At 47.8% G+C, this 13,715-nt stretch overlaps 1 protein-coding gene across 3 annotated transcripts; it reads left to right on the top strand.

Moving 5' to 3' along the window:
- Positions 1-54: 54 nt before the first annotated feature.
- Positions 55-13,620, top strand: map3k15 (mitogen-activated protein kinase kinase kinase 15). 3 transcript variants are annotated; one of them, XM_086019998.1, is made up of 30 exons: positions 55-793; positions 828-1,201; positions 1,676-1,815; positions 1,952-1,975; positions 2,730-2,923; positions 3,088-3,256; positions 3,330-3,436; positions 3,522-3,692; positions 3,775-3,887; positions 4,058-4,217; positions 4,317-4,467; positions 4,552-4,659; positions 4,741-4,790; positions 5,110-5,205; positions 5,277-5,364; positions 5,509-5,642; positions 6,219-6,346; positions 6,600-6,730; positions 6,791-6,896; positions 7,660-7,817; positions 7,900-8,083; positions 8,274-8,448; positions 9,125-9,302; positions 9,507-9,692; positions 10,519-10,624; positions 10,750-10,996; positions 11,944-12,056; positions 12,556-12,662; positions 12,832-12,908; positions 12,989-13,620. In XM_086019998.1, the coding sequence occupies exons 1-30, from the start codon at positions 723-725 to the stop codon at positions 13,080-13,082; spliced, it is 4,140 nt and encodes a 1,379-aa protein (XP_085876124.1). In that variant the 5' UTR covers positions 55-722; the 3' UTR covers positions 13,083-13,620. The 3 variants fall into 3 exon arrangements, with proteins under 3 accessions (XP_085876124.1, XP_085876125.1, XP_085876123.1); XM_086019999.1 differs by adding an exon at positions 2,189-2,266 and having other exon boundaries at positions 55-1,201; positions 1,952-1,981; XM_086019997.1 differs by having other exon boundaries at positions 55-1,201.
- The last annotated feature ends 95 nt before the right edge of the window (positions 13,621-13,715 follow it).

The following is a 13,715-nucleotide window of genomic DNA, read 5'->3' as shown; positions in this document are numbered from 1 at the left end:
ACATATGGCAGGTGCCCAACATTATGCAAATCCGCCCCCTAGTTGCTGTAAGCAGTATGGGGATGATGCCAGAGCAAAAACGTTCTCAATACATTTCAACTTAGTTGCCAAGATGCCACAAGATGACGGCAAATAACTTTTTTTGTCTAAATGAAACTCTTCAACTCCAACATACTTACTTGCCACCAAGATGGCACTAAAGCACTATTTTTGTCCAACCGAAGCTCCTCACCACCCTTCAACATGTTTCCTTGGCACAAAAATGACCCGAGATGGCAGCAAAGCACTGCTTTTATACGCCTCAACTCACTTCAACATAGTTCCTTGGCACCGAGATGTCACAAGAGGGCCAAAGCCAAACGTGAGGAGTGCGCACAAAAACTAAGTCAATTGCGGAACATTATCGCAAACTCTTAAGGAGGCGATGACAAACGTTGTGTGAACAAGGACGCGTGTTTTATTTGGACTCAGTTTTTGGGAGATAAATCAGGATGGCCTTTTGCACACTATTAAAAGCTCAAACACAAGTGACGCGCTCTTGTGCGCTCATCTCATAAAGCTACTGAAATGCGCGTTTCAGCAGTCATATCACTTGCACGCGTGCACCACCTCCTCCTCCTCCTCCTCCTCCTCCTCTCATGGGGTGGGGGGGATCTAGTCGGAACCGGTCCGGGAGTAAACGGGTCCCTTGGTGCGAGATAATGGGACGCTGATGCGACTTAATGAGGCGGAGATGCGCGGGGACAACCTCCGACGCGAGCCTCTCCGACGCGAGACCGCAGGTGCGCGCCAGGTGAGGAGCAGGACGAGCTCCGGGGTGGAAGAAGAAGAAGAAGAAGCACCCTTGACGAGAAGCCGAGGGGGAGGAGGCGGAGGCGACCCGGCGACATGGAAGCCGGCCAGAGCGCGCAGGCGTCGGACTGCATGGCGGGCGAGCACTCGGGGGGCATGTCCGTGCTGGAGCGGGACCGGGAAAGGGCCGAGCTGTCCAGCCCCAGCCCGCCGGCCAAGCAGCGCTCCCTGCGGGTGGTGTACGTGCTGAACGACGGGCTGAAGGCGGTGATGGGCAGCAGCCCGGAGTCCGGCGCGCTGCAGTGTCTGCAGCGGGCGTGCGACGCCGAGAGCGCCCTGCTCACCACCGTCACCTTCGGGAGGCTTGACTTCGGGGAGACCTCCGTGCTGGACAGCTTCTACGACGCAGGTACCAAGTCTAGGGATAAGTACAGTATGTTTTTCTGGACCATCTACATACTAACTTCCACAGTTGTGTTCAGCGGTGCAAAAGTACTGAAACTGCACAAAAAGTAGCCTGCAGATACTTGTGTACAGAAAAATATTGGCGACTTTATTGAAGTGAAAGTAAACAAGTAGCGGCTCTGAAATGTACAAAAGTATACATGCAGTATTGTTTTTGATGACTTAACACCAGAGTAGCTAAACATTTTACTCAAGTTTTGTTACTTTCGACGAGTATGACTCAAGTAAAACGCAGTCCTCCAAAAAGTTCAGAAACGACTCAAGTTCTGACTAGTAAGTAACTTCTGACTTACCAACGCTCGACTTTCTGTGTGGACTATGCGTGATCTTCTTTATGGATCTGCCTCACACAATTCAGTGTTTGCAAAAACATCCATGGTGGCCTCGGAAGACTTGCAAACGTGTCTTGTCCGTGCAGACATTGCGGTGGTGGACATGAGTGACGTCTTCCGCCAGCCGTCCTTATTCTACCACCTGGGCGTGAGGGAGAGCTTCGACATGGCCAACAACGTCATCTTGTACCACGACACCGACCCCGACACGGCCCAGTCGCTCAAGGTGAATGCGCAGATGCAATTTTCCAAAAACAAAGACAGCGCACTTGTTTCCTTTCTGTCATTTTATTATCTGAATATTTTTTTGAATGAAGAATGCTCAGCTTTGAACCTCACTCGAGTTTGCTTTGTGCTTTCAGGATATGGTTGCTCAAAAGAACACTGTAAGTGTCCGCGCGTGACAGTACACACACTCATGTGCACACAGACACAGTGTCTTGGGCTATTTTGAGAGTCATATTTGCGTGCATGCTTTCGCTCTGTCCCAAACACCACCCTCATGTTCTCCTGAAATAGAATCCCACAAATTATTAGCAGCTGTTCTTTCAAGCAAATGATTTTAATGTCTGAATGGTGTTTGTGCGTTTGTGGCGAAGGCGGTTCGTCCTCCAGGGTTAGGTTTCCCCAGGGTCCAGCTGCCTGCTGAATACAGAGGCTCTGGCCTGCGCAATCAAGTAAGGTACAGTGGAGCAGCAAAGCATGCTGGGAGATTGTGCTCACTAACAGTGACGGAAGAGGAACAGGAGGTTACGTTGGCCTGGTAGTGCAAAAAACCCTCAAAAACGCGCAACTCGAGGAAGCAAAGAGGCCAATAGTGAGCTTGCAATATTTACTGTACAGTGCGCTTCCAAAACGCTCTGCAGAAAGCTTGTCTGCTATTCTTGTTCCTCTAACAGTCTAATGTGATATTGGGCAGGTCAGTCGGGAAGACAGCACGACTATCGTGCCATTGCGTGTGTTTGCGTCATAACGGCTGAATAACAACAAAGCTGTGATGACTTATCCCTCATGTTAGGTTTGAGTTGGTTTTATAGCTGCCTGGCATTCCATTTTTTCTGTAGAAAGCCTTGTCAGAATGTGGAAAAAAAAAAGTCTCCTTTTAAATGTCCCTAAGATACGGTCCCTGTCGGCCTCCAGGCATCCAGCGGCAACTACTACTTCATCCCCTACATCGTGACCCCCAACCATGAGTACACCTGCTGCGAGAGTGACGCCCAGCGGAGGGCCAGCGAGTACATGCAGCCCAGCTGGGACAACCTCCTGGGGCCTCTCTGCGTCCCCCTGATGGACCGCTTCACCAGCCTACTCAAGGACATCCACGTCACATCCTGGTTAGAAACAAAGTGAAAAGCAATGTAACAGCTCACGAGTGCTTCTCAAATGGAGCTGCCCGGGGGCCGTAGCTTGGCGGTTGACAGTAAATGATGTGCTATCATTCCACATTCAATGCGGGTGCTTGTCAGTGGCCACAATACCTGCTGTATTCTATCTCCAGTGCCTCCTTCAAGGACACCTTGCTCAACGACATCCGGAAGGCCAGGGAGAAGTATCAAGGCGAGGAGCTGGCCAAGGAGCTCTCCCGCATCAAGCTTCGCATCGACAACACAGAAGTCCTCACGCAGGACATCGTCATGAATCTGCTCTTTTCTTACAGGGACATCCAGGTGGCCTTGTGTTTGTATAACCCGTTGTAAAGAATCTGACGTGGCTCATGTATCACGTTGTTTGGTTCATCAGGACTACGACGCTATGGTCAAGCTGGTGCAAACATTGGAAATGCTGCCTACTTGTGACCTGGCAACACAGCCCATGATCCAGTTCCACTACGCCTTCGCACTAAACAGGTAACACAGCGAAGAATGCACTCAAATACTTTGTTACTGTCCATGAGTCGATTTTTCAGGTAGTCCCAAGTCCCGTTGTTTACAGGAGGAACAGTCCTGGAGACAGGGAGCAGGCTCTCCGCGTGATGCTGCACGTCCTGCAGTCGTGCGAACACCCCGCCCCCGACATGTTCTGCCTGTGCGGGCGAATCTACAAGGACATTTTCCTGGACTCTGATTGCAAGGACACCAAGAACAGGGACAACGCTATACAGTGGTAAGACGACACCTTCAGCCTTAACAATGAGACGAATCCACGCGGGATGTCTGTTGAAGTCGAGGCCCAAAAACTGTTGCAGGTACAGGAAGGGGTTTGAGCTGCAGCCCACCCTCTACTCGGGCATTAACCTGGCTGTACTCCTCATAGTCGCTGGCCAACAGTTCGAGAGCTCCATGGAACTGAGGAAAATTGGTAAGAGGATCCTGAAGTTGACATCCAACAACTAGGCCCAAGTTTTCACACAATAGCATCTGGAGGGTTCAGATTGTTTCCTATTGCTCCCGCTCCAAATGCGTGCCCCAACTTGAACGGGCCTAACACACAAATACACTCCTAAACCAAGGCACCGCTGTATTTTCCAGGTGTTAGGTTGAACAGTCTGTTGGGGCGCAAAGGTTCCTTGGAGAAAATGAACAACTACTGGGACGTGGGCCAGTTCTTCACTGTTAGCATGCTGGCTAGCGACATCCCTAAAGCGACCCAAGCTGCCGAAAAACTCTTTAAGCTGAAGCCACCTCTCTGGTAAGATCCGCTGTCCTCATAAGAACCAATCCAAAATTCGATGGTAATATCAACGGTTTATGGTTTGGGTCAACTGTATTTTTTTTTCTCTCTTCATAGGTACCTGCGTTCTGTGGTGCAGAACCTACAGCTGATCCAGAGGTTTAAAAAGCAGTTGGTGGAACATTCCCCCCAGCGGGACAGACTCAACTTCTGGATGGACATCATCGTGGAGGCCACGCAGGGAACCACTAACCGACTGCGTTTTCCTGTACGGACACCAAAACCACATCCACCTGGATCCAATATCCCCAGACCGTTCACCGACATCTCCCTGTATCACCTCCTGTTTCAGGTACTGATTCTGGAGCCCACTAAAGTGTATCAGCCCTCGTACGTGTCCATCAACAATGAGGCCGAAGAGAAGAACGTCTCCATCTGGCACGTGTCCCCCGCTGAAACGGTTCGTGGTGTCTTTCCACAACGGAAACTGAAACCTTCCTCGTTCTCCTTGGTGACCATCCCTTGTGTTCATGTGTTGCAGAAAGGAATACACGAGTGGAATTTCACTGCCATGTCCATCAAAGGCATCAGGTACGTTTGAGAGCAAAGTCCAAAGTTTGTAGTCACAGGTCATAATATCTTAATGCTAACATAGCTGATGCTAACGTAGACGGGTTAACAGAAATAAGCATGTTCAGAGTAATTATAAATCTTCCGACAACTACTACTTTCACGCCCACTGAGCAGCTTTGCATCCCTTCCTGTGTATCTCGGCATGTGCACTAAAAGTGCTCAACTCTAAATTCGTGCTTTACAGTTTACAAACTGTAAAATCACCAATAAAGTGCGGGTGCCAATGATGAACTGCGATACTATGGGTGTTTATTATGAATCCCTCTTTTACCTCCAGCATCAGCAAGTTTGACGAACGCTGCTGCTTTCTCTATGTCCACGACAACTCCGATGACTTCCAGATTTATTTCTCCACCGAGGAGCAGTGTGCTCGGTAAGGAAGCGTACCTCAGTTTTATATTTGAGTGAGATTGCGCGTTCACGTGTCAATGCGCATCCCCTCAGGTTCTGCTCCATGGTGAAGGAGATGATATCAGATGGTACTGGCAACGCCGTGGAGTTGGAAGGCGAAGGAGACGGAGACACCCTGGAGGTGAGTGCAACTGTGGTGATTCCCGCTAACTGTACTAGACAGTAGGACCTTGACTTACGGCAGCCCCATCTTGAGTTTTTGGATTTATACTTGGAAGCCAAGGTTGGAATGTTCTAGAGTGTGACGCTATCTGCACTGCTGCAGTACGAGTACGACACGGACGAGACTGGCGACCGGGTGGTGCTGGGGCGAGGCACCTACGGGGTGGTGTACGCTGGGAGAGATGTCAGCAACCAGGTCCGAATTGCCATCAAGGAGATTCCGGAGCGAGACAGCAGGTGGGTGATGCTCCAGAGTGGCTGTGCCAATTAACATTTCATAATCAACAAATTGGCTTAACAAAATCCAAATTGACTTTTGTTACTATTGTAAATTAAATTAGTTGGAGGGTCCGCATTTTCAGAGTCAATAGTAGAACTAGCTATAGTTGAACTAACATTAGTGGTAGCCACAGCTAGTGGTAGATACGGTTTATTTCTTAGACTGTTGCGATTTTTTAGTTTGATACTTTATCGTTGCAGGATTAGCACAGATGTGTTTTATTGACGCTGGAATGCATTGCAGGTCTGTAGATTTGACGCTAGCTAGCAGTCTAGCCATTAGGTTGAGCTCAATTAGTCAAAGACAACCCGAGCAAACATTTAATGCATACCTTTGAGAAAATGACAAAAAAAAACAGATAACGGAGGTTTGGTTCTCAGTCAGTCTTGCGATCTTCTCTGTACATTCATGACATCCACTCGATTTGTCCTCCACAGGTTCTGCTCGATTCATTGAAAGACACAAGGAAATTTAAACAAGAATTTTGATGATAATCATAATGAAAAGGGTTCCTCTCTGTCTTTTTCAATCAGGTACTCGCAGCCTCTTCACGAAGAGATCGCCCTGCACAAGTACCTCAAGCACAGGAACATCGTCCAGTATTTGGGCTCTGTTTCAGAGAACGGATACATCAAGATCTTCATGGAGCAAGTCCCTGGAGGTGTGTGGTTTGGTTGTGTTGATTGTGCAGGTGAACCTAAGAGCAGAGACCCAGACAGTTACTTGGCGGACTTTTAAAGAAATTACATTGGTACCTTGACTTGAGAGATTTTCAAGTTTTTTTTTTTTGCTGGCTGCAAAGGATTCCCGATATTTCAATGTAGAAACCTGATTTGACATCCAAGTCAAATCAATTGAAATTTGTGTCAGGGAACAAATTCAATTCCTAAGTCATCCTCTGGTTCGTCCCCCAGGGAGCTTGTCGGCATTGCTGCGCTCCAAATGGGGTCCGCTGAAGGAGGCCACCATCATCTTCTACACCCGACAGATCCTGGAGGGCCTGCGCTACTTGCACGAGAACCAGATCGTCCACAGGGACATCAAGGTCTGATAAAGACAAGTCACTGCTTGGCATTTTTACTCATTGCTTGTCCTTCCTCGTCAGGGTGACAACGTGCTGGTCAACACCTACAGTGGTGTTTTGAAGATTTCAGACTTTGGTACTTCCAAGCGGCTGGCAGGAGTCAACCCCTGCACCGAGACCTTCACGGGTAATTTGTGCTTTTGGGTAATGTGGACTTGAGTGATCTTCGAGACTAAGAATGAGAACTATATGCAGCACTGAATTGTGGAGATATAGCGGTAAGCAGTTTTTCCAGATTTTTTTTTGTGGTGGTGGGCTGTGGCGAAAATGGCGCCCAGTCGGGGGACCGATTGGCAGTCACATTATGTCCCCACCAAGGAGAGTGAGTTGTATGCAATTTGATTGAGAGTGAACAGTTGAGCAGAATAGTTTCAGTGCATTCAAGCCTCGTTTGATGTAAGTGGACATTTTTTTTTTTTTTGGAATCATTCAAATTTGGCAGGTTTGTCCACAACACTGTTTTTGCTTGCCAAGGCCTTTTAAGTACAATATTTCACAAGTTAAAGAAAAAGTCACATACTACATGTATTACATAGCCCACAAAACGTCCTTAGTCGCTATCTAGGGAAACGCTTTGAGGTGGCATGCTGGAGTATGCGCGCAGACACACGCAGTGGGACATTCGTGGACCATCTGGCCTTCTCTGTCGGTCAGAGATGTGTGCAATTAGATTAGCTAATCAAGCAGAGGCAGAACAGTGTTTATCTTTCATTAGTAGGTGTATCTCTGTCGGTGTGTGTCCTTATCTCCTGCTTCTCACTTTTATTGTCCCTGTCGTCTCTCCACTGTCAGCGTCACTATGTAGGGCAAATTCCACATCTGCCCAAGACCAAACATTCGAAACCTTACTTATGGGTTCAAGGTCAAGCAAGCAATATCTCTACGTGCAGGCACGCTGCAGTACATGGCTCCAGAGATCATTGACAAGGGTCCCCGGGGGTACGGAGCCCCGGCCGACATATGGTCGCTGGGATGTACCATCATCGAAATGGCCACCGGGAAACCTCCCTTCCACGAGCTGGGCGAGCCGCAAGCCGCCATGTTTAAGGTTGGCGACCGGTTCCATCGGGGTTATAAGGAGACCATATACGATTTGATATAAGGTTTCACGCCTGCTTTTAAACACGCAGGTGGGCATGTTTAAGATCCACCCGGAGATCCCCGAATCTTTGTCGCTGGAGGCCAAGTCGTTCATCTTGCGCTGCTTCGAGCCCGACCCTCACAAACGAGCCCTGGCCTCCGACCTCCTGAGGGACACGTTTGTGCGACACAACACCAAGGGCAAGAAGAGCAAGATAGCATTCAAGCCGTCAGGTGCAGCAGTTTTTTTGTACATTTCAGTTGAATTTCACTTTGAAGTACATTGGCATTCAGTCTTTTGGAACAGTTATAAAAGTTTTACCGGAGACTCTGGCCTCCTTGGTGAGGGGCTGAATGAGCATCTTTGAAATGTTTAAGTGTGTTTCTGAGTGATTATTTGTGACGTTTTTCTGCATTTTGTCAGACTACATCCACGTTTCGCTGCCGGTGCAGCTGCAGTGCGAGGCCACGGGGAGCAGCAGCAGCGAACACGGCTCCATGAGTCCCGACTGCGACTCCAAGCACGACGTCTTCTTCCAGAAAAAGAAAAGCTCCGGCTCGGAGAACCTGCTCAAGCCGCCCAACTCCAACTACCTGAGGTGCTACCTTCCAGACATGCGCACGAGAACCACTTTGTGCTTGCAGTCATACCCCACCACTATGTAAAATATTTTTTTAACATTTTATGCTTGATTTTTTTTTTTTTCTTCTAGTGTAATTTACAAAAAAAACCAACAGTAGATGGTCTGTCTTTTTTGCAGATTTTCAGCTATTGCGGTTGAATTTTGAACGTGTGCCCCACAATAAATGGGTGTTCACTGTATACACTTTTTTATGACATTTTTGTTTGTGTGCTGTGAGAATTTTCAAATGTAAAAGATGTGCCTTGGCTCAATCGAGGTTGAAACACTGAACCGGATGAATGTCACTGATGAACGGCGAGTGAAAAGATAATCTCCCGAGCTTGCCTGCTTCTAATGTCAAAATGTGAATCAATGTGTGTGCGTGTGTGTGTGTGTTTGGGTGGCAGGTGGTCTTATTGTGGTCCCAGCATGCACAACTGCCTTTTACAACACCGAAATAATGAAGCTTGGTAACTTTACAAGCCGCTGCTGATAGCTGAGCACACACGCACACACTCTCGTGTGTGTGTGTGTGTTGACTCTGCTGGTCACACAGAGTAGCCAGGAGAGGCTTGTATCCGCAAACGTCGTAAAAAAAAAAAAAAAAAAAAACCTGCACCAAGCTGAAGTTGTGTTTGTGTGTGCGCGGCAGCGTTCCAGACGAGGGTTCGGTGTCGGAGGACCGCAGCGGCGCCCCCCCCTCGCCAGAGGACAGGGACGGCGGCCTCTTCCTGCTCAAGAAGGACAGCGAGAGGAGAGCCATTTTGTTCAAGGTCCTGAACGAGGACCAGGAGAAGGTCATCTCCAACCTGAAGGAGAACTACATCCAGGTGCGCGTGGATGAAGAGTGAAAAGCAATGCCATTGTTCAATTGAAGTTGACAAGAGTGCTTGGCCAAGTGTGCCAGTAGTACCACTAGTGGCGCGTGGGCTCCCTCTAGTGCAGGGATGGGCACCTGGCAAAAAAAAAAAAAAATTCAAACATTTAGTTTTTTTCAAAGAAAAATGTGCCTGTTCTTTTTCGCCACACTCCAGGGCAGCGAGGAGCTGCAGCTGTCGGTGGAGCACATCAAGCAGATCATCTGCATCCTGCGAGACTTCATCCATTCCCCGGAGAGGCGCGTCATGGCGGCCACCATCTCCAAGCTCAAGCTGGACCTGGACTTTGACTCCACCTCCATCAACCAGATCCAGCTGGTGCTCTTCGGCTTCCAGGACTCGGTGAGGTCCGCCGTTGTCTGCCGCCGTTGCTTTCATTGACTTCAGTCAAAAAAGAAATAAAAACTACAGACTCCGAAATGCGTGAGTGAGTTGAGAGCTTAATTTAGACAAAAGTACTGCTTTGGTGCCATTTTGTAGCATTTATCTTGGTGCCAAGGAACTGTTGAAGTAAGGTGGGGGACAAAAGTAGTGCTTTGGCGCCATCTTGTGGTATGTTGAAGCGAAGTGAGGAGCTTCATTTTTACAAAAGTAGTGCTTTGATGACACGGAGCTATGTTGACATGAGTGACAAATCATTTAGACAAAAGTAGTGTTCTGGCACCATTTTGGTCCCAGGGACTATTGTTGAAGTGAGTTGAGGAGCTTCATTTAGACAAAAGTTGTGAATTTGCTGACATTTTTTCAAGGGTGTTTGATTCCACTTTTTTCGGACCAATGCCAGTGTGAGTATTCGCTCAGAATACTCACCGATACCTTTAGTACTTTTGATATATAACATTTCTTTGAACGCAATGCCCCAAAATTGTGAATAAATCCTTTCTGTCTGATTCGCAATTTGCCGGTTTCAACTGCTGAGGACAACCTACTCGCTGTCAGAATTTTTTTGTGTTAAGTATCGGTGACTGGTATCGGCAGCCTCCACGAGGACTCACTACCTCAACTCTTTCACTTCCAGCACTCATGCAGATTTGACATCTATAGCAGTCAGTGGCAGTCAATTTGTGACCGATACCTGGCACCGATACTCAATCTTCCCTACTTTTGGCCCAGCAGTTTCAAGAGTGTGTTATTAGGGTTCGGGTGACCCGTGAATTGCTTGTGTCAGGTGAACAAGGTCCTGAGGAATCATCACATCAAACCTCACTGGATGTTCGCCATGGACAACATCATCCGCCGGGCTGTGCAGGCCGCCATCACCATCCTCATTCCAGGTGGGATCGGCTTCTACTGGCACCTGCCGGATTTCAGTTTCAGTTCGGATGCAGACAAAGCCAATTCGTTTAAATCAATTGCTAGAATCGGTCGGAAAATGATCCGCTTCCTCGCCTGTCCGCAGAGCTGCAGACGCACTTTGGCCCGGCATCGGAGTGCGAGGGCGCCGAGAAGGAGGACGAGGTGGACGAGGAAGAAGCCGACTTCGGTCCCGTCTTGGCGCCGGCCGCCGCCGAGCCCGGGACCCCCGCCGAGCCGGCGCTGCATTCGGCCGGCGCCGCGCTGCACCCGGCCCACGCCCACGAGCACCAACGCTTGCATCAGCACCAGATGGGGGCGCAGCTGGGCCGCCTCAAGCAGGAGACCAGCAGGTGCAAATAGCATTATGCACATTTGGATATTTCTACAACACTCATATTTCTAATATATCCTGGCTGTCCTGTGAAAAACACGTCATGTCCAATTTAGTCATTAAAAAAAAAAAAAAAATCACATAAGCGGACTCCCCATTCACGTAAAAATTGTTTTTCACTGGACAGTGACGATGTATAGATTTTTATATTAAGGTGTCTTTTCCAGAATAAAAAAAAAATGAAACTTTGTTTTTCCAATTCAGTCCTATTTAATAAAAAATAAATACTTTTTATGACAATGTATTACAACAACAACAAAAATACAACTTTATTCTTGCCACTTTTTCATCTGAAAAATATGAATTTGTAATAGTAACATTTTGCCTTTCTTTCGTGAAAAAAACATTTTAATTCCTGTGGCCTATTATGAGGGGATCCTTAGATTTTTGTTTTCCCTGCACTCATTTGTTTTGGGGGGACGCGGGGGGGACACTGAAGAGCACCTGCAGGAGATTGCCTTCTTTGCTTTCTAGACTTCACTTCCTGCACGTGTGACTTTTGTTTGTTGATGTGACGTAGGCGAGGGAGTGTCACTTGGCGGCATTTTCGCAACTTGAGTTGCGCAAGAGGAAAACAATGATAAAATCTGACTTGAGTATGTAACGTCAGGACACACCCGCACGCACAGGCACTCCACGATGTTGATGTGATTTTGATAGCAAAACACATTCAGCCTCCCGACGACTTTTTTGCTGTGCCAAGTCAGCAAAACGGGAACTGGAAATAATCGACAGTTAAAATTCATTTTCACGTTTGCTACATTACAGTCTGTCCGCGCACAAACATTGCTGGTACGACAAAAGATGTCATCATCAGATGAGGTCTATAAAAAGCATTGACGTCACCTCGTGTGCGGCGTGGTGACCCCAATGATTGACTTGCCGCTCACTTGCCCCCCCCGACAGGCTTCTGGAGGAACTGCTGCACAAGGAGCGAGAGTACCAGCAGGTCCTGAAGGCCACGTTGCAGCAGCGCACGCAAGACCTGGACCTAGCTCGAGTCCGTCACAGACCGCCAGGTGAAAGCCCGGCGCTTCGCTTTAGCGTGGGGTGGTCCAAACAAAAAAAGGGAAAGGATGTGTTTGAAGACACCAAAATAACACATAATGGAAAATGCCATTGGCAGGCTAGCATCGTTAGCAGGCACGGTGTTATAACCCTTTAACATGGATATTTGAATACAAATGGTGCATCTTCAAATGCAGTCCAATAATATAACAATACTGACACGCATATATTCTTTATCCTCTGCGAAAAACAACTAATATTACTGTGGTTTACTGAGTCAATTGAAAGTGTTGTTTGTGCATCTGGAATTTCCCGTGTCTTTGGGATGACCTGCAGTCCTGCATTCCCTTAAAATGTTTTTTTTTTTTAAATCTTCAAATGGTGTCCTTGCATTTTTTGCAACTCTAGAGAAGCGCTTGATAGAACCAGCTGCTAAAAAACAGATGACGGACTGCATATGGATGAAATCCGAAAAGCTCCCATCAACTCTCATTTGTGTCTTTTCTGCAGACATTTCACCTCCCTCCATCTTCCACATTCCGGCGGACCACGAGCCGGACAAGCAGCTCACCGATTGGCTGAAGGAGCAGGTGGCGGACCCGGACACCGTCGATAAGGTGACGACAGCGTCAGGGACCGAGCCTTATGCAAATAGTAACGATACGGGAGTAACCCACACCCTGGCAAATGGTTGCGCTTTGATGTCACGAAATGGCGGCGACATGAAACTCCTCAAATCAATTCGACGTAGTTCACATGTAGAAATCTTCCTGTCTGTCCGTGTAGTTTGTGCTCGAAGAATACACGCTGACCGACGTCCTGAACGACGTCACCAAAGACGATTTACGCTGTCTCCGCCTCAGGTATCACCAACTCGCACGCCCCCAAAAGTCCTTTTTGGACTCCTTCCCTAAGCTCCGCCTTCTTCTGCGTGCACTCTCAGGGGCGGCGTCTTGTGCCGAATCTGGCGGGCCATCCAGAGGCACCGGGAGCGAGCGAGGCTGAGGGGGGACGAGCGCTCGGAGGACGAGGCGTGACGGTCGCCAGTGTGAAACTGCCAAAGTGCCATTGTGCCTTTTTGGTTTTGGGTTTTATTTTCCCGCTCAACTTGACCAAAGCGCCTTAGCGCAGGAGCTACCTTCTGTGTTGTTGTGTGCACTCACCATATTGCAATATTTCGCCACCGATAGTGATAATACATTGATGCTATTATGCAGTAAGTGACGTATTGGATACAAATTTGCTTTGCTGCACTGTTACGGAGAAAAGTAAACAAAACATTAAGCAAGAAATTCGTTGTTTAACACTACCATTATATCACCTTTGTCTAATTTTTTGTTATTAACCTAAATTTTCCTTTTCTGCAAAATGCGTCGCCCATCAAAGTATGCCACTGCTGTTTTATTCAGAACATTTTTTTCAACCAGACCAAACTTGCTGCCGTTATGTCTTAGGGATGATCATCATAGATGTCATCTATCAGCTTCTAGAATTACGCAATTTTTTTTCCTGTTCTCTTTTTGTGTGCCTCTGTTGTCTCCAGTTTGCTTTGCAATAAACCAGGAAACAATGCGTGACGTGCAGCCGGCTTCCCTCTTTTGGCTTTTTGTCTATCTTCTACTAAAGTAGAAATACAGATTGGGAAAAAAAAGACTGGTAATACTAGAAGT

This window comes from Filicampus tigris, chromosome 21 (genome assembly GCF_054856515.1).
Source record: "Filicampus tigris isolate MCC_2025a chromosome 21, RoL_Ftig_1.0, whole genome shotgun sequence".
Classification (NCBI taxonomy): domain Eukaryota; kingdom Metazoa; phylum Chordata; class Actinopteri; order Syngnathiformes; family Syngnathidae; genus Filicampus; species Filicampus tigris.
This window is presented reverse-complemented; position numbering and strand designations above follow the sequence as displayed.